This window comes from Musca autumnalis, unplaced genomic scaffold, assembly GCF_047663935.1.
Source record: "Musca autumnalis isolate F117 unplaced genomic scaffold, ASM4766393v1 scaffold_3, whole genome shotgun sequence".
Lineage (NCBI taxonomy): Eukaryota > Metazoa > Arthropoda > Insecta > Diptera > Muscidae > Musca > Musca autumnalis.
Window position 1 is genome coordinate 186,856,721 of NW_027411866.1, and position 18,897 is coordinate 186,875,617.

General features: G+C 38.6%; 1 protein-coding gene across 1 annotated transcript; it reads left to right on the forward strand.

Moving 5' to 3' along the window:
* Positions 1-699: 699 nt before the first annotated feature.
* Had1 (beta Hydroxy acid dehydrogenase 1) lies at positions 700-15,869 on the forward strand. Its single transcript, XM_073976008.1, has 4 exons — positions 700-1,005; positions 1,162-1,540; positions 15,258-15,675; positions 15,746-15,869. The coding sequence occupies exons 1-4, from the start codon at positions 962-964 to the stop codon at positions 15,856-15,858; spliced, it is 954 nt and encodes a 317-aa protein (XP_073832109.1). The 5' UTR covers positions 700-961; the 3' UTR covers positions 15,859-15,869.
* The last annotated feature ends 3,028 nt before the right edge of the window (positions 15,870-18,897 follow it).

The following is an 18,897-nucleotide window of genomic DNA, read 5'->3' on the forward strand; positions in this document are numbered from 1 at the left end:
GAGGGAAGTAGCTGAAGGAGTGCACCGATATGACCTATCTTCGAAGTTAACCCAAGTTTGGACAATTATTATGACGCAAAATTTTGGACCGATTCGGTTCGAGAATTATGGTTGGCTGCAATGACTACACATTGAGCCATAGGGGTTTTTTTACAACTTTCGGGGAATTTTCTCAGGAAGTATGAAGTATGAAAACATACTTGGGGTGTAAAACCATTATTTCGATGGGGCACATTTTGCCCGTATTAATTGTATATACCCTCGTTAGCATAAATGCTGAGGGTATAAAGATGTGGAGACTCAGGTGTGCGACGAAGGCTCAGAAAGAATTTTAATTTATTGCTAATTTTACCATAGAGCGGGCATCTAATTAATAACCACTAAGAGATTTTTCAATATTTAAGAGAATTCATCAGGTGAGAGCTTTGAATGTTGGCCAAACAGACATTAGTTAGTGATTCTCCTGAACTAAGCAATAAAAAAGACCAACAATTGAAAGATGTGGCATCGTTCTCCCAAATCAAAGATGTGAACATTATTCAAAGTTCCTAATTAACTAATGTTGTCAGACAACATAAAACAGATGCCCAAATTTTTAACTATCTAGCTTTTTTGCAATCAAAAATACTACAAGCCTTCGGAAGTCTCTTGCCATTACAAGTCTCCCATGTGCTGTGTTGTGAATAAACCAAGAGAGTAAAACCTTATAACCACTAAAAATTCTACCTCAATTCGCTCACCTATCCATCAACTCTGCTGGTATTGCGAAACAAAACAGAGGTTTCTTGAATGGAAAAGAATCAAAATAAAAATTAAAAGTTGTTTAGCTGTGATACAGTTCAGTCAATTAAAAAACATTCCGCGGTAGGCCAACAAATACAACAAACCCTATTTTTCAACAATAATAATAAAATAAAAAATTATAAAAATAAGTCCGCCAGCAGAGAAAAAACGCAAAACAATGGCCACAGCCGGTAAACGAGAAAAGATTGGTATTGTGGGAAGGTAGGTCGGGGTGGGGGTGGTGTTGATGGTGGTTTGTTGTACCAACACGTTTGGTGGCCGGTTTTGCGACAGTGTAAATTTGACCTAATTATTTGGATATTTTGTTTGCAAATAATTGAGGGTATTTTTTTTTCTTCTTCAAAAATGTTTTTACAGTGGCTTAATTGGACGTTCCTGGTCTATGCTCTTCGCCTCTGTCGGCTATCAGGTGATGTTGTATGACATTCTACCAGAACAGGTGGCAAACGCATTAAAGGAGACACAAAAAGAGTTGAACTCTTTGGAATCGAAAGGTCTACTTAGAGGCAAATTAAGCGCCAGTCAACAATTTGCCTGCATTTCGGGTACAAATGATTTGAAGCAGTTGGTAAAGGGTGCCATATTCATACAAGAATGTATACCCGAACGTTTGGATATGAAAACCAATCTATATAAACAACTTGATGCGGTCGTTGAAAGTCACACAATCTTGTCCAGTTCGACGTCGACATTTTTGCCCTCACTGTTTAGCAAAGATTTGAAACATCAATCAAATGTAAGTATGTACAGCAGATAATTTTTATTTTCAAATCAAAATAATTTCAACGATGAATGTGAATTGAGGTGATCTGTGCCAGCTGAAGGCAAACTTGAATAATGAATTCGAATATTTTTTCAAATGACAATTAATCGATTTTGATTAATTTTAAATGAAATGGTCAAAGCTGCTTAAGTGCTAATTATGTGCTAGATATACACGGTGCGCCTTAACTAACTTTAAATGAATTACAATGTTCATACATGGGAAAAATAAAAAAAAGAACAAAAAAATCGCTGGAGGGATTTTAAAATAAATCGCGGTCACACATGTTTAGGGGTTTTCTAGGGTTTCAAGATTTTTTCATTGAAACTGCAAGACATATCGTAATGGGACTAAAAGCAATCTTGTAGCAGTCAAAATTTTCTACATGATTGACCTGTATAACCTTTTCCTAGCTTTTACCAATTGTATACCCTCAGCATTTATGCTAACGAGGGTATATACACTTTCATACGGGCAAAATATGCCTCAACGAAATAATGGTTTTAGACCCCAAGTATGTTTGGACGAAATGTGTTTCAGACAATTTGGAGTCGATTGAGCAATGTCCGTCTGTCCGTCTGTCTGTCAGTCTGGCTGGCTGGAGCGCACTATAACTCTCGAACGGATCAATCGATTCGATCCAAAATTTGGCTTTTGTAATATTTTGTCCAAACTTAGTTTAAGTTCGAAGATGGGTTATATCGGTCCACTCCTTCCGGTACCTCCCCCACAAAAGTTCTAAAATGTTCGGAAAATTTGTACGTACGATAACTCTTGAAGGGAGTAACCGATTTGGTCCACACTTTGCAAATCGTGAAATGTCTACCAGACTTAGACGAGTTTCCAATATGGACTCAAACGGTCCACTCCTACGGGTACCTCCCACACAAAATTTGGAATAAGTACAGTTTAGGACCTGCTCTCGAATCACTTTGATTTTTGTTTTAGCAACTTGTATTCACTACCCCCCATACGACGGTACAAGTTTCATCAGGGGCAAGTCCACACTTCTTGAGAAAATAGCCTGAAAGTAGCAAAAAAAACCCTATGACACCGTGTGAGGTGGTTGGAGCGCAAGATAACTCTCTAACGGATCTGCCGATTCGGTACAAAATTTGGCCTTAGTAATATTTTGTCCAAACATAGTTCAAGTTCAAAGATAAGCCATATCGGTCCACTCCTTCAGGTCCCTCCCCCACAAAAGTTCAAAAATGTTCGGAAATTTGTTTCGTACGGTAACTCTTGAAGGGAGTGGCCGAATTAGTCCATACTTTACACATCGTAATATATGTACCAGATATAGATCAGTTCAAATATGGACTATATTTGTCCACTCCATCCGGTACCTCCCACACAAAAATTCGGATAAGTTCACTTTAAGACCTGCAATCGAATCACTTTTATTTTTGTTGAAGCAACTTGCACTCGCTGCCTCACTTACGAGGGTAAAATTTTTTTCAGGGGCAAGTCCATACTTCTTGAGCAAACAGCCTGAAGGGTGTAAAAACCCCCTATGGCACCATATGTAATGACTGGAGATCCACTTCCATAATGGTCAATGTCGATCCATTCCTTTAAGTATCTCCTCCTCAAAACTTTTGATCTTTAATCCTAATCAACATTTTTGTCGGTTCATACATCCAAAATTTTTAAAACCCCCTAAATACATACGTTTTTTGGGAAAAAAATGTTTCAATATACACAGGTATATCTCTGTCAGCAAAGCTGACTGATACTTTTTTACGTGTTGAAATATAGAAGTTCAAATTGGGACAATGCATTGGTTTTTTTGATTTTTCCCATCTATAAACATAGTAGTTTCAGAATCCGCAAAAATTTTCTAGGTGTAAACACCTTTCATTTAATTTAGATATGAGAATATAGAATAGAGATGGTAAAAAGTTACTGAAAAACATACATTTTTGACATGTAGTATGATTGATTACAGTACGTGATTGAAGAGAGGGTTTGGAAAGTCAAATCTAAGCATTTTTTTTGGAAAGATTTCTTATCAGAATTGATGGGTTGGCATAAACAAATGTCTTTTTTTAATAATTGTCATTCAAACCCATTTCATACCTCATACAGCTCCCATCTCTGCTCATTAATAAGCCAAGTGCTAATCAGATGTGACTTCATTAACAACGCTACGAATATCTACAGCACTTACCCATTAAGTCCTAAGCAATTAGAAGTACACACTTGTTTCATTATTTTTCTATAACAATAGCCATGCCATAAAGATAACACCTGTTGAGGTTTACCAACCAACCGGCAAGGTGAAGACAAGTTGATTTAGAAGTTGTTTTGTTTTTTTCTAAGTACATCAACACAACTGCATTCATAAATTCAAGTTAATGTTTATAAATTAAAAAGAGCTTCAAAGAAGTGCAAACAAACAGCTTGTGACAGTTAAGTGGTAACTTATTTTACAAAGAATGACCCAATTAGGAACAGTTCACCCCAGTGCACGATGGGGCCGATGACAGGTTTTTGAGGCAAAAAATCACAGGAGCAAGCTAGACCTTCCAAATTTCGTGCATATGTTTATAATCGGCCTAGAAACTAATCTGCCAAATTTGGTTGATATCGGTTCATATATAGATATAGCTCTCATATATATGTTCGCCCGATTTCGAGTAATTGATGGGCCAAACACGAAAATTCTGTCCAATTATGATGATATTTGGAATATGTGGCGGAATTCGGACTGTTGCCAAGTTATTTTGAAATCGGTTCAGATTTGGATATATGTAGCTCCCATGTATATTTTCGCACAATTTGAGGTATTTGGTGCAACAAACACGCAATTTTCGTACAATTTCGATTAAATTTGAAACGTGTGACAGGATTCGGTCTAGAAATATGTTTGCCAAATTATATCGAAATCGGTTCAGATTTGGATATAGCTCCCATATATATTTTCACCCGATTTTAGGTATTTCGTGCAGCAATCACGCTATATTCGTCCAATTGTGATGAAATTTAAAGTGTCTGACGGAATTTGGTCTAGAAAACATTATTGAGACATCATATTGAAATCGGTTCAGATTTCGATATATCGTTTATAAATTTTCTCTGTCGAAGTTAATTGTTTTCTCATTTTAGTTGTTTGATACAGAACTTCCTTGAGAACATAGTTTAAATATTTTTATACCCTCAGCCTTTAGGCTAGAAAGGGTATTTACACTTTGATACGGCCAAAAATGTGCCTCATCGAAATAATGATTTTAGACCCCAACTATGTTTGAACGATATCCGTTTCAGACAATTTTGAGTCGATCTAGCAATGTCCGTCTGTCTGTCTGTCTGTCTGTTCGTCTGTCTGTCTGTCTGGCTGGCTGGTGCGCACGATAACTCTCGAACGGATCAATCGATTCGGTTCAAATTTTGGGTATCGAAATATTTTGTCCAGATTTGATTTAAGTTCGAAGATGGGCCATATCGGTCCACTCCTTCAGGTACCTCCCCCACAAAAGTTCAAAAATTTTCGGAAAAATTGTCCGCACGATAACTCTTGAAGGGAGTAACCGAATTATTCCATACTTTGCACATCGTGACATTTCTACCAGGCATAGATGAGGTTCCAATATGGACCTTATTGGTTCACTCTTTCGGGTACCTCCCACACAAAATTTTGCTTAAGTGCAGTTTAAGGACTGCTCTCGAATCGCTTTGATTTTTGTTGCAGCCACTTGTATTCACTACCCCCATTACGACGATATAATTTTTTTCAGGAGCAAGTCCATATATCCTCTGAAATCAGCACGAAAACTGCAAACAACCCATATAATACCATGTGTCCTAGTTGGAGCGCACGATAACTCTCGAACGGATCAACATATTTGGTTAAAATTTTGGGTCTTTCTATATTTTGTCCAAACTTAGTTTAAATTCGAAAATAGACCATATCGGTCCACTCCTTCCGGTACCTCCCCCACAAAGGTTCAAAATTTTTCGCCAAGATTGTGGGCATGATAACTCTAGGAGGGAATAACCGAATTGAGCCAAATTTTTCTATTGGTAATATTACTTTCAGGCATAGATCGAGTTCTAATATGGACTATATCGGTCCACTCATTTGGGTACCTCCCACACAAAATTTGGAAAAAATATAGTTTAACAACTCCTCTCTGATCTTATTAATTTGTGACGCAGCAGGTTGCACTTGCGGCCCCTGTTACGACGTTGTAATTTTTTCCTGAGACCCAAAAAGGTCCAGAAAATCCTACCAGCACCACCTAAACTGGCTAATGTGTAAAATAACCCTTTAAGAGTGAAATCGATTTAGCTCAAACTTTGTAAATTGAAAAGTAAAATTGTAATATATTTAAATTCAGAAAATTAAGTACAACATATTTAATTATATAGTCTGTAAGGAAAATATCCATAGACTAATAAAGAAAAAAAAATATTTCCTACAGATTTGTATTAGGTCCGAATATGTACTACATCGGATCACTCCTAAGGGTACACCCTACCCAAAGTTTGGAAAAAATGCACTCGTCTTGGATCATTCTGAATTTTGTTGCAACATGTAGTTTTTTGCGGCACTTTCCATCCTGGAAAATTTTCCCAACAGCTAAAAAACCTACAGAAATATTGTGTTAACTTTTTTTTTCGGGTACGTGGCTGAGGGTATATCTCTGTCGGCTCAGCTGACTGATACTTTCTTACTTGTTCTTTTGACAAATTGGCCGAAACAGAGGCGGCATGAACAAGAGCTTGGTATTGTTGCCGTGTTCATAGGAGACTTCCGAGGCAAGTTGTCTTCCTTCACTATAATCCACATTAGGGCGCCCTCTCTTCTTTCTATCATTACCTTGTTCTAGCGTAAATACTGTGTCGCTAGCTAACCATAAGCTTTCAAATTGTAATACACGATTTGTTTACCTCCAATTTTTTTTCCATTTTTGGTTAAGGCGTGCGTGCACAAATGTTATAAACTTGTTTTTTAACTCCCGTCACGAAGTTGTCTTTGACACCTCGATTAAATTTTGCAGAAATCCAGTCTATAACGAGTTTAGGTTTTCGCTGATTTTCCAACCAAAAATAAAAAATATCCAAATTTTTAAGTTTTACGAAATCTGGAAGTTGATAATTTTTTTATTCGCAAGTATACGCAAAAATTCTTTTCAAAATCTGTTAGCCGACATTGTCACCTTTCACCAGATACATATTTTTACGAGAAAGCACGGTGAAGCCAAAAGTTCTACTCCAAAGAACACATGGACGATACCACAGACTACATCAAAAACAATCACTTACTGACACAACAAATTATTGACCACATCTAATATAACATTTACACTTTTAATAATAATCTTAATTTACATACCATTACCCGTATTTTCCATTTTTAAAAAATATATAATATCCACAGATCAGGTTTTGGCGCCAAATTACTTAAATTGTTTAATTACGACTGAATATCAGAAATTAAAGGAATGCAAATTATGACATCTTTGGCAGCTTGGCATGTCGCCGGGGGCAGTTGCCAGATAGTAATTTTTTAGTTTTGGAGGTTTGAAAGTGTTAAGAATATAATTCCGTTATTATTTGATTTCAATCACTGACTTGAAAAAATGACTTTTTGCCTCAAAAACCTGCCATTGGCCCCATCGTGCAGTGTTAAAAAGGAACTATTAGTTTTTTTAACTGAATTGGAAAGGACACACACAAATTACTTTGAAATTATATTTTTATACCCTCAGTCTTTCGGGCAAAAATGTAAAGACCTGCTATCGAATCATGTTGATTTTTATACCCTCAGCCTTTAGGCTTGTGTGCTAATTTCTGGTTTTAATTCAAAGGGGAAAATCGATTTCGTTTTTTCGTTTTATTCGGCACCCTCCTAAAATATTTACTTTCTTAGCTGGCTCATTACAGAACATTTGTTCCATAGACCGAACTAAGAAAAGATCTCCAATTCTCTCTGTTTCGTGCTTCGCTTTTTGGAATACCGCGCCTTGACATCACTTCATCCACTTGTTTGCGCCATCTATTCTTTGGCCTGCCAATTCTGTAGCTCAAATTTATACGCCTTTTTAGCGGGTTCATCAACGCTCATTCTTATGATATCGACTAGCCAACGCAATCGCTGCATTTCGATACGTTTAACAATATTGATGTCGTTGTATGGCAGATACAGCTCGTGGTGCATGCGACGTCGATATTCACCGTCAACGCAGATTGGTCCGTAGATCTTTCAAAGAATTTTTCTCTCAAACACACCAAGCACTGCCATGTCTGCTTGCGCAAGTACCCAGGCTTCGGAGCCATACATCAGCACGGGTAGTATCAGTGTTTTGTAGAGCGTTATTTTTGTTTGACGAGATGTGGCTTTGTTTTTAAACTGCTTACTTAAACCAAAGTAGCATCTGTTGGTCAATACAATTCTTCTTTTTATACCCTCCACCATAGGATGGGGGTATATTAAGTTTGTCACTACGTTTGTAACTACTCGAAATAATCATTGTAGACCCCACAAATTATATATATTCTTGATCAGCGTGCAATTCTACATCGATATAGCCATGTCCGTCCGTCTGTCCGTCTGTCCGTCTGTGGAAATCACTCTAGCGTCCGAACGGATTGACGTAGGTTGATGAAATTTTGGGAAAATATGTTATATTTACGTAGGACTTTTGGTATTGAAAGCGGGCTATGTAGTTCCACACTTTCGTATAGCCCCCATACAGAATGACGCGTGACGCGTCGGCGTTTTTAGGAATTTTTAAGATATTTGTCCCATTTTACCACCGAATTGGTTGTAATTTGGTATTTTGTGTCTCCAGAAGCCAACGTGGTGCAATGGTATGCACACCCGCCTTGCACACATAAGGTCGTGGGTTCGATTCCCCGGTCAGGCAACATCAAAACACTTTTCAACGGTGGCAAAATACCCCTCAGTAATGTTGGCGACATTTCCTGAGTATTTCAGCCATGTAAAACTTCTCTACAAAAGTGGTGTCTTAGACACGCCGTTCGGACTCGGCGATAAACTGTAGGTCCCATATCATTGAGCTAATATGAATCGGGGTGCACTCAGTGATATGAGAGAAGTCTCCCTTGTCCCTTATGGGATGTTTGTGGAACAATTATTATTATTATTAGAAGCCAAAAAACATTGCTACCAAAGTTGGTTTATATAGGTCCACGTTTTGGTATAGCTTCCATATAACGCCCCATATAAAGTACGCGTCACTTTAATATATTTTGAATGTATTAGTCCCACTTGACAACAGAATCGGTTGTAGCTTTGTATTTTGTGTTTCCGGAGGCTAAGAAACATTTCTACCATAAAATGTTTATATAGGTCCACGTTTTGATATAGCCCCCATAGGACGATATCTACCGATTTTCGGTATTTTGAAGGTTTTGGTCTCATTATCACACCGAGATGGCCGAAATTTGGTATTTAGTCTTCGTTGGGGGTATAAAACTTTCCCCCAGAAATTTGTATGTATAGGTCCACGATATCATATAGCCCCCATAGAACGGTACCTTCCGATTTTTGGTATTTTGAAGGTTGTGGCCACCGAAATGGCTGAAATTTGTGGTGGAGGGCATAACAAGTTCGGCCCGACCGAACTTTACACTTTTTCTACTTGTTATTGTAACAACTTGTATTCGGTGCCCCATTACGACGGTACAAGTTTTTTCAGGGGCAAGACCATGCTGCCTGAAAAAATAGTTCAAAAGGTTTAAAATACCCCTATGGCACCATGTGTAGTGGCTGGAGCACACGATAACTCTCGAACGGATAGGCCCAAAATTTGGACTTCGAATCCCTTCGGTTTTTGTGGTAACAACTTGTATTCGCTTTCCCCAAGTCTTCAAGGCAAGTCCTTAATCCTTGAGATAATGGTCCAAAAGATAGATCCACCCAAAAAATAGCAGCAATCACCAGAAAATGCTATAAAAGCGTTCAAAAACCATGTTTTGGAGTTGTCTTAATGAATGCACTGTAAACTACCCATCACGTGGGCGTATGTCAAACTGTCCTGAGTACGCTTTGCAAAAATGACGTATTTCCAAAATTGCGAACAAATTGTAGTTTTAAGGACCAAAGTTCTAAATAACCCGACCGGCAACAACTCAAATGACTGATGAGTACAAACTTACGGATTGATAATCCGATTTGGCCTAAACTTTTTTCATCGTAAAATTTCTTCCAAACGTATATCAAGTTCCAAGTAGGTCTATATTGGAAAACACTCGGGTAACTCCCCCAAAAAAGTTCAATATTTTTGCTTAAGTGGACTTTAAGGGCTGTCGAGGCTCGTTTGCAAATTTTTAACGAAAGTACTTTTTGGGGTCCAGTTTACAGCGATATAATGTTTTTCGACCATGCTTCCGGATCCTATAAAAAATCCTCAGTGACCAACTAAAATGTCTGATGGGCACCATAATTATCGAAAGGCGTGATTGACGTTGGTCTAACCTTTGCCCATCGTAATACTTATTTCTGCCTTAAATCACTCCTTCATGTACCTCCCACAGAAAATCGCAAGATGTGCAGATTAGGGTCATGTCTACAGCAGTCAGTCCTCCCGGCTCGTATTACGACAGTCCACACTGACTCTCTCTCTTAAAAGAAGTTCTCGTAATCGTTCTTCCAAACTTACGTCAAATTCCCCACAAAAGTTTAAACATTTAGTCTTAGGAACAGGTTAATAGGTTGTTCGATGAGCATAAACGGAACTAGTGGCTAGATCGTCTGAAGAGTTGCAAGATTGAAGTCGGAATAAGTGAATTGTGGGCAAGGGTTAAGTCATTCTTGAACGGTGGAAAGAAGGAAGATAGGACAGGAGTGATAGGGCGAAGGGAAGAGTACTGCGTCGCATTAGACCTTTTCCTGCCTAGGATGAACCACAACAGTTTACAATGGATGATGTTGCGAATGCCATCAGGGACACTAAATCATCCAAAGGATTGAAACAGATGGAAGAGCGGAGTGGAGTCCGTAAGTGTGAAATAGAGAGTTTGATATATGGCGTCAGGTACCTTCCCTGATGTCATTTCTGAAAGGCTAAACTTCCATTTGACTGATTTTACCACATTTTTCCATGCGAAGAATATGCGTATATCCGCCACTAAATCTACGGCCAATCTATTCACCACGGAGAGGAACACAGAGTTGAATGTCTTGGTGGATGATAGCAGAATTCTGATCACAACCGACACCAAAATTCTAGGAGTAACATTCGACAGCATGTTCACGTCGTCCGTGTATACCATAGCTATCTGCGACAATCTGAGATGTGGGAACACGGTTCTCAAGTCACTATCAGAAAGGGTCCATACAAGCAACCCTTCCTTCGAAATGGGACCATAGAGTAACCCTTTCTTTCATAAAGCGTCCATACGAGCACCCTTTCTTTTAGAAATGATCCATACAAGCACCCTTCCTTCAGAAAGGTCCACAGAAGCACCCTTTCTTTTAGAAAGGGACCATAGAAGCACCCTTTCTTTTAGAAAGGGACCATAGAAGCACCCTTTCTTTTAGAAAGGGTCCATAGAAGCACCCTTTCTTTTAGAAAGGGTGCATAGAACCACCCTTTCTTTTAGAAAGGGTCCATAGAAGCACCCTTTCTTTTAAAAAGGGTCCATAGAATCACCCTTTCTTTTAGAAAGGGTCCATGGAAGCACCCTCTCTTTTAAAAAGGGTCCATAGAAGCACCCCTTTTTTTAGAAAGGGTCCATAGAAGCACCCTTTCTTCCAGAAAGGGACCATAGAAGCACCCTTTCTTTCATAAAGGGTCCATAGGAGCAACCTTTCTTTCAGAAAGGGTCCATAGAAGAACCCTTTCTTTCATAAATGGTCCATAGAAGCAAACTTTCTTTCAGAGAGGTTCCATAGAAGCAACCTTTTTTCAGAAAGGGTCCATAGAAGCACCCTTTCTTTTGGAAAGGGTCCATAGAAGCACCATTTCTTTCAGTAAGGGTCCATAAAATAACCCTTTCTTTCAGAAAGGGTCCATAGAAGCAACCATTCATAGAAGCGCCCTTTCTTTTAGCAAGTGTCCATAGAATCATCCTTTATAAAATAAAGGGTTCATAGAAGCAGCATTTCTTTTAGAAAGTGTCCATAGAAGCAACCTTTTTTTCAGAAAGAGTCCATAGAAACGCCGTTTCTTTCAGAAAGGGTCCATAGAAGAAACCTTTTTTTCAGAAAGGGTCCATAGACGCATCCTTTCTTTCAGAAAAGGTCCATAGAAGCACCCTTTCTTTCAGAAATGGTCCATAGAAGCACCCTTTCTTTTAGAAAAGGTCCTTAGTCTTTCAGAAAAGATCCATAGAAGCATCCTTTCTTTCAGAAAGGTCCATAAAAGAACCCTTTTTTCAGAAAGGGTCCATAGAAGCAATCTTTCTTTCAGAAAGGGTCCATAGAAGCAATCTTTCTTTCAGAGAGTCCACAGAAGCACCCTTTCTTTTAGAAAGGGACCATAGAAGCACCCTTTCTTTTAGAAAGGGACCATAGAAGCACCCTTTCTTTTAGAAAGGGTCCATAGAAGCACCCTTTCTTTTAGAAAGGGTCCATAGAAGCACCCTTTCTTTTAGAAAGGGTCCATAGAAGCACCCTTTCTTTTAAAAAGGGTCCATAGAAGCACCCTTTCTTTTAGAAAGGGTCCATGGAAGCACCCTCTCTTTTAAAAAGGGTCCATAGAAGCACCCCTTTTTTTAGAAAGGGTCCATAGAAGCACCCTTTCTTCCAGAAAGGGACCATAGAAGCACCCTTTCTTCCAGAAAGGGACCATAGAAGCACCCTTTCTTTCATAAAGGGTCCATAGAAGCAACCTTTCTTTCAGAAAGGGTCCATAGAAGAACCCTTTCTTTCAGAAATGGTCCATAGAAGCAAACTTTCTTTCAGAGAGGTTCCATAGAAGCAACCTTTTTTCAGAAAGGGTCCATAGAAGCACCCTTTCTTTTGGAAAGGGTCCATAGAAGCACCATTTCTTTCAGTAAGGGTCCATAAAATAACCCTTTCTTTCAGAAAGGGTCCATAGAAGCAACCATTCATAGAAGCGCCCTTTCTTTTAGCAAGTGTCCATAGAATCATCCTTTATAAAATAAAGGGTTCATAGAAGCAGCATTTCTTTTAGAAAGTGTCCATAGAAGCAACCTTTTTTCAGAAAGAGTCCATAGAAACGCCGTTTCTTTCAGAAAGGGTCCATAGAAGCAACCTTTTTTTCAGAAAGGGTCCATAGACGCATCCTTTCTTTTAGAAAAGGTCCATAGAAGCACCCCTTTTTTAGAAAGGGTCCATAGAAGCACCCTTTCTTCCAGAAAGGGACCATAGAAGCACCCTTTCTTCCAGAAAGGGACCATAGAAGCACCCTTTCTTTCATAAAGGGTCCATAGAAGCAACCTTTCTTTCAGAAAGGGTCCATAGAAGAACCCTTTCTTTCATAAATGGTCCATAGAAGCAAACTTTCTTTCAGAGAGGTTCCATAGAAGCAACCTTTTTTCAGAAAGGGTCCATAGAAGCACCCTTTCTTTTGGAAAGGGTCCATAGAAGCACCATTTCTTTCAGTAAGGGTCCATAAAATAACCCTTTCTTTCAGATAGGGTCCATAGAAGCACCCTTTCTTTTAGAAAGTGTTCATGGAATCATCCTTTCTAAAATAAAGGGTTCATAGAAACACCCTTCCTTTTAGAAAGTGTCCATAGAAGCACCCTTTCTTTTAGAAAGGGTTCATAGAAGCACCCTTACGTTCAGAAAGGGTGAATAGAAGCACTCTTTCTTTCAGAAAGGGACCATAGAAACACCCTTTCTTTCATAAAGGGTCCATAAAAGAACCCTTTCTTTCAGAAAGGTTCCATAGGAACAATCTTTCTTTCAGAAAGGGTCAATAGAAGCACCATTTCTTTCAGTAAGGGTCCATAAAAGAACCCTTTCTTTCAGAAAGGGTCCATAGAAGCAACCATTCATAGAAGCGCCCTTTCTTTTAGCAAGTGTCCATAGAATCATCCTTTATAAAATAAAGGGTTCATAGAAGCAGCATTTCTTTTAGAAAGTGTCTATAGAAGCAACCCTTTCTTTCATAAAAGGCCCATAGAAGCAATCTTTCTTTCAGAAAGGGTCCATAGAAGCACCATTTCTTTCAGCAAGGGTCCATAAAAGAACCCTTTCTTTCAGAAAGGGTCCATAGAAGCAACCATTCATAGAAGCGCCCTTTCTTTTAGCAAGTGTCCATAGAATCATCCTTTATAAAATAAAGGGTTCATAGAAGCAGCATTTCTTTTAGAAAGTGTCCATAGAAGCAACCTTTTTTTCAGAAAGAGTCCATAGAAACGCCGTTTCTTTCAGAAAGGGTCCATAGAAGCAACCTTTTTTTCAGAAAGGGTCCATAGACGCATCCTTTCTTTTAGAAAAGGTCCATAGAAGCACCCTTTCTTTCAGAAATGGTCCATAGAAGCACCCTTTCTTTTAGAAAAGGTCCTTAGTCTTTCAGAAAAGATCCATAGAAGCACCCTTTCTTTCAGAAAGGGCCCATAGAAGGACTCTTTCTTTTAGAAAGGGTCTATAGAAGCACCCTTTCTTTTAGAAGGGATCTATAGAAGCAGCCTTTTTTCAGAGAGGACCCATAGCAGCACCCCTTACTTTCAGAAAAGGTTTATAGAAGTGCCCTTTCTTTCAGAAAGGATTTATAGAAGCAACCTTTCTTTCAAAGAGGCTCTTTAGATGCGCCATTTCGTTGAGAAAGTGTCTATAGAAACACCCTTTCTTTCAGAAAGGACCTATAGAAACACATTTTTTCTTAAACGGTCTATAAAATCACCTTTCTTTAATGGTGGAACGCGGTGGAAAAGTATTCAAATTTGTCAGGAACCGACCTGAGAACTCATGTCTTCAGGGAACCATCTACATGGGGAGACAAATATTCTTCCACAATGGCATGTTTTCGTTGCACAGATGTTAATTTAAATACCTTTTAAATGTTAAAATTGGCATTTGCAATCAAATTGATTGATGATCTTCTTTGAACTCTTTCAAGTAGTTATGGTTATTATTGGGGTCATTTTGTGCCGGGTGTATTGTTTCATTTGTTATTAATTGCTGTAAACAGTTCTTATCAAAAAAATACTTGACGTAACTAAACCTATGCGAATAAAGTATCAATTGATTATTTTATAATGCAATTCGTATCAAATAAACAATCAACGCTATCAGAAAATGAAATAAACTCTTGACAGCCGGTCAAGATGGAAACAAAGGCAAAGATAACACTTAGAAAAGTCATTGATTAGGTTACATGCCCGTTAAATGGTTCACACACCCCTCGTATAATAACATTGAAGCTTTAGTATATCATCTTGAATTTACCAGTTGTTTTTTTTTACATCTGGATTGGAAGGTGAAAAATCCAATAAAACACATGGCACAATTCATTCCTAACAAGTTTATTTGCGGTATTTACATGAAAGCTGTTACAAATTTTACTCCTCCTGTCTTTACAAAAGTTGATTTGCCTATCAATACTATATTTTTTGTAAACAAAATCGATAAAAAGTGCAATAAAACAAGGCGGTCGACCTACAATATTCCAACAAATGTTATAGAAGTCATCCTCATGTTGATATGCAGCCGCTGAAACACACATTTTTATTTTGCGATTAGATTACCACAAGCTACAACAAATTAACCCACAAATGCTCATCGTTGTTGATTCTCCATTTACAGGTAGTTGTATCACATCCAGTAAATCCACCCTATTATGTGCCATTGGTTGAAATTGTACCGGCACCATGGACTAAACCCGAAGTGGTAACTAAAACTAGAGCCCTCATGGAAGAGATTGGTCAGAAACCGGTAACATTGTCTCGTGAAATTGAAGGTTTTGCCTTGAATCGCATTCAATATGCCATTCTAAATGAATGCTGGCGTCTTGTGGAGGCTGGCATTCTAAATGTTCGTGATGTAGACAGTGTTATGTCGGATGGTTTGGGTATGCGTTATGCCTTCTTGGGTCCCCTGGAAACAGCCCATCTCAATGCTGAGGGTATGCGTAATTATTACGAACGTTATACCAATACCATATATGCTGTAAGTCAGACTATGGGTCCAACACCCAAAATGGAGGGACCAACGGCGGAAGTTGGTAAGTAGAAATTGTTTTAAATGGTAGTGTATTGGAAGTCGTTTTTTATGTTAATTTTTTGCCCTTTCAGTTGCTGATCAATTGGAGGAAATGGTACCGTTGGATAAATTGGTCGAACGCCGTCAGTATCGTGATAATTGTTTAACACAATTGAGTATTTTAAAAAATAAACTGAATAAGTAAAAGTTATAAAACACGCCGTATATTTTCAAATGTATGTATGTATATTAAAATGCAATTTTGCATTAAATAAAATTAGAGATTTATGTAAACAAAATTATAAATATAATTGTAAGCATTACATATCCAAAAGTGTTTGTATGTATAATAAATCATGATTTTAAATTTTATCACTTTATTTCATTCTTCGTCCCCAAAATGTCGGAACATTTTGTTCATTAATTTCAAAGATATAACGAATTTAAAAACAAGTAAAAAAATTATTCGGCTTTGTCGACAGCCTAAATGTACTATGAAAACTATATCTTATAAATAATATTTGGAAAGTTACAGCGTAAATTGTACTTACTTTTCCACTGACAGACGAATTCAACACAGTCTAATCCAAAAAAACTATACTCCATCTTATATTGCAAAAATACCACTGGAACATTCGGGAGAAATATGGAGAATAAAATGTTAGCGTTGTAACATTTCGGGTTTATATCTTTGAAGGTATTTGCTTCATATTCATGAAAAATATATAACATTGTTGTAGCCATAATCACAACGAATACCACTATAAAATTGTCAACAGGTTTCCAGAAGTGACCTTAAACTTGATTAAATAGCAAAAGGGGTGACGTAGGGGATTGAAGCTACCAAGGAACGGTCCTGACCGGCTTTAACATGGCAAAGCCCAGCTGCCATGACACAAAGCATGAGTTTGGTTGCGGATTTGTAGTTGGTCGGAGGTTAAAACATCTGGTCTCCAGCTTCACCCCAGTGAATGAAAGACTCGCTGCAATTCGATTAAAAGCAAAATTCTTCAACATCAGCTTTATTTGCGCCCATGCTCCCAATGAAGACAAGGACGAACAGACCAAAGATATATTTTACGAGCGCTTAGAAGAAACTTATGACCGTTGCCCTGCACAGACATTAAAATTATACTAGGCGATTTTAATGCCAAAATTGGAAAGGAGAATATCTTTGGCCCAACAGTCGGGAAATTCAGTCTCCACAGTGAAACATCTGACAATGGTATGAGGCTGATAGACTTTGCAGCTGCAAGAAACATGGTAGTTAGCAGTACCAGATTTAAGCATCTCGATATTCATAAGGGCACCTGGCTGTCGCCAGATCAAAGAACAAGTAGTCAAATTGCTCATGTTGTGATAGATGGAAGACATGCATCAAGCGTGTTGGATGTACGATCGTTCCGAGGTGCAAACATAGACTCGGACCACTACCTTGTTGCCACAAAGGTACGTACCAGATTAAACGTAGCAAACAAAGTGCGAACAGACACAACACGGAAGTTGGACATCGGTAAGCTGCAATCACAACAGATAGCCACAGCAAAAAATCGAGATGTACAGGAGCCAGAATAAAATCCTAAAGTTCTACCAAAGAGTGAAACATCGAACAGATGGCTTTGGTACAGGCACATCCTCCTGTAGAGACCAGCAAGGTAATTTGATAACTGATACAGGTAGTGAGCTCAGGATATGGAAATCCGATAGTAGCGAAGACGGCGAAGATGCCACAGATCCACTCCCAGAAGATGGTATTGAATGTGTACCGCCCAGCCAAGATGAGGTAAAGATAGCAATAAACCGGCTGAAAAATAATAAGGCAACAAGAGGTGATGACTTACCAGCCAAGCTATTCAAAACCGGAGGAAGATAAGACTGTGTGGTCTAACTATATGGGCATAAGTCTTCTCCCCATTGCCTACAATATAGTGTCTGGGATGCTGTGCGAACGACTAAAGACGACCTGTGCGAACGACTAAAGATGACCCAAGAGATGCAGATCGACACCTACCACCTTTTTGTCGATTATAAAGCAGCCATCGACAGCCCGCTACGTTCAAAGGTATTCCAAGCAATGGCTGAATTTGGTATCCCCGCAAAGCTCATTGGGCTTTGTAAAATTACTCTAACTGACACAAGATCTTCAGTTAAAATAGGAAAGAACCTCTCCGAAGAGTTTTGTACCAAAAGAGGTTTCAGGCAAGGACACAGCCTTTCGTGTGATCTTTTCAAGATCCTGCTAGAAAAGGTTATACGAGAAGCAAACGTCAAAGGAAGTGGCACAATCAACACCAATAGCCACATGTTTCTTGCTTATGCTGATGATACAGACATCATAGGACGATCAGTAAAAGTAGTAACCGATACCTTTATGAAGGTCGAAGGAGAATCTGCTAAAGTGGGTCTGGCGGTAAACGGCGAGAAGACCAAGCTGATGGTGTCGACGCGCAATGCGTCCATTGAGATCGGACCAACTGTTGAAGTTGGTTCCTATAAATTTGAGTTAGTAAAAGACTTCGTATACCTCGGCACCGCCCTAAACACAACAAACGACATCAGTTGCGAAATAAAAAAAGAATTGTATTGGCCAACAGATGCTACTTAGGCTTAAGTAATCACTTTAAAAACAAAGCCACAAATTCGAACAAAAATAACGCTTTACAAAATACTGATACTACCCGAGCTGATGTATGACTCTGAAGCCTGGGTACTTGCGCAAGCAGATAAGGTAGTGCTTGGTGTGTTGAGAGAAAAATTCTTCGATAGATCTACGGACCGATCTGCGTTGACGGTGAATAACGACGTCGTATGAACCATGAGCTGTATCTGCTATACAACGACATCAATATAGTTAAACGTATCGAGATGCAGCGATTGCGTTGGCTAGGCCATATAATAAGAATGAGCGATGATGAACCCGCTAAAAAGGCGTATAAATTCTAGCCACATGGCGGTGCACACAGAATTGGCAGGCCAAAGAATAGATGGCGCAAACAAGTGGATGGAGAGATGACAAGGCGCGGTATTCTAAAAAGCGAATCACTAAACAGAGAGTATTGGAGATCTTTTCTAAGTTCGATCTATGGAACAGATGTTCTGTAATGGGTCAGCTAAGTAAGTAATGTTCCAAACTCGATTTTTTGCTTTTTTAGTGTTTTATAAAAATTTCCAGACAGATTTACATTTAGAATTGTTAATGGATGAAATCTGTTGGGGTGCCACCGTAGTGCAATGGTATGCACAC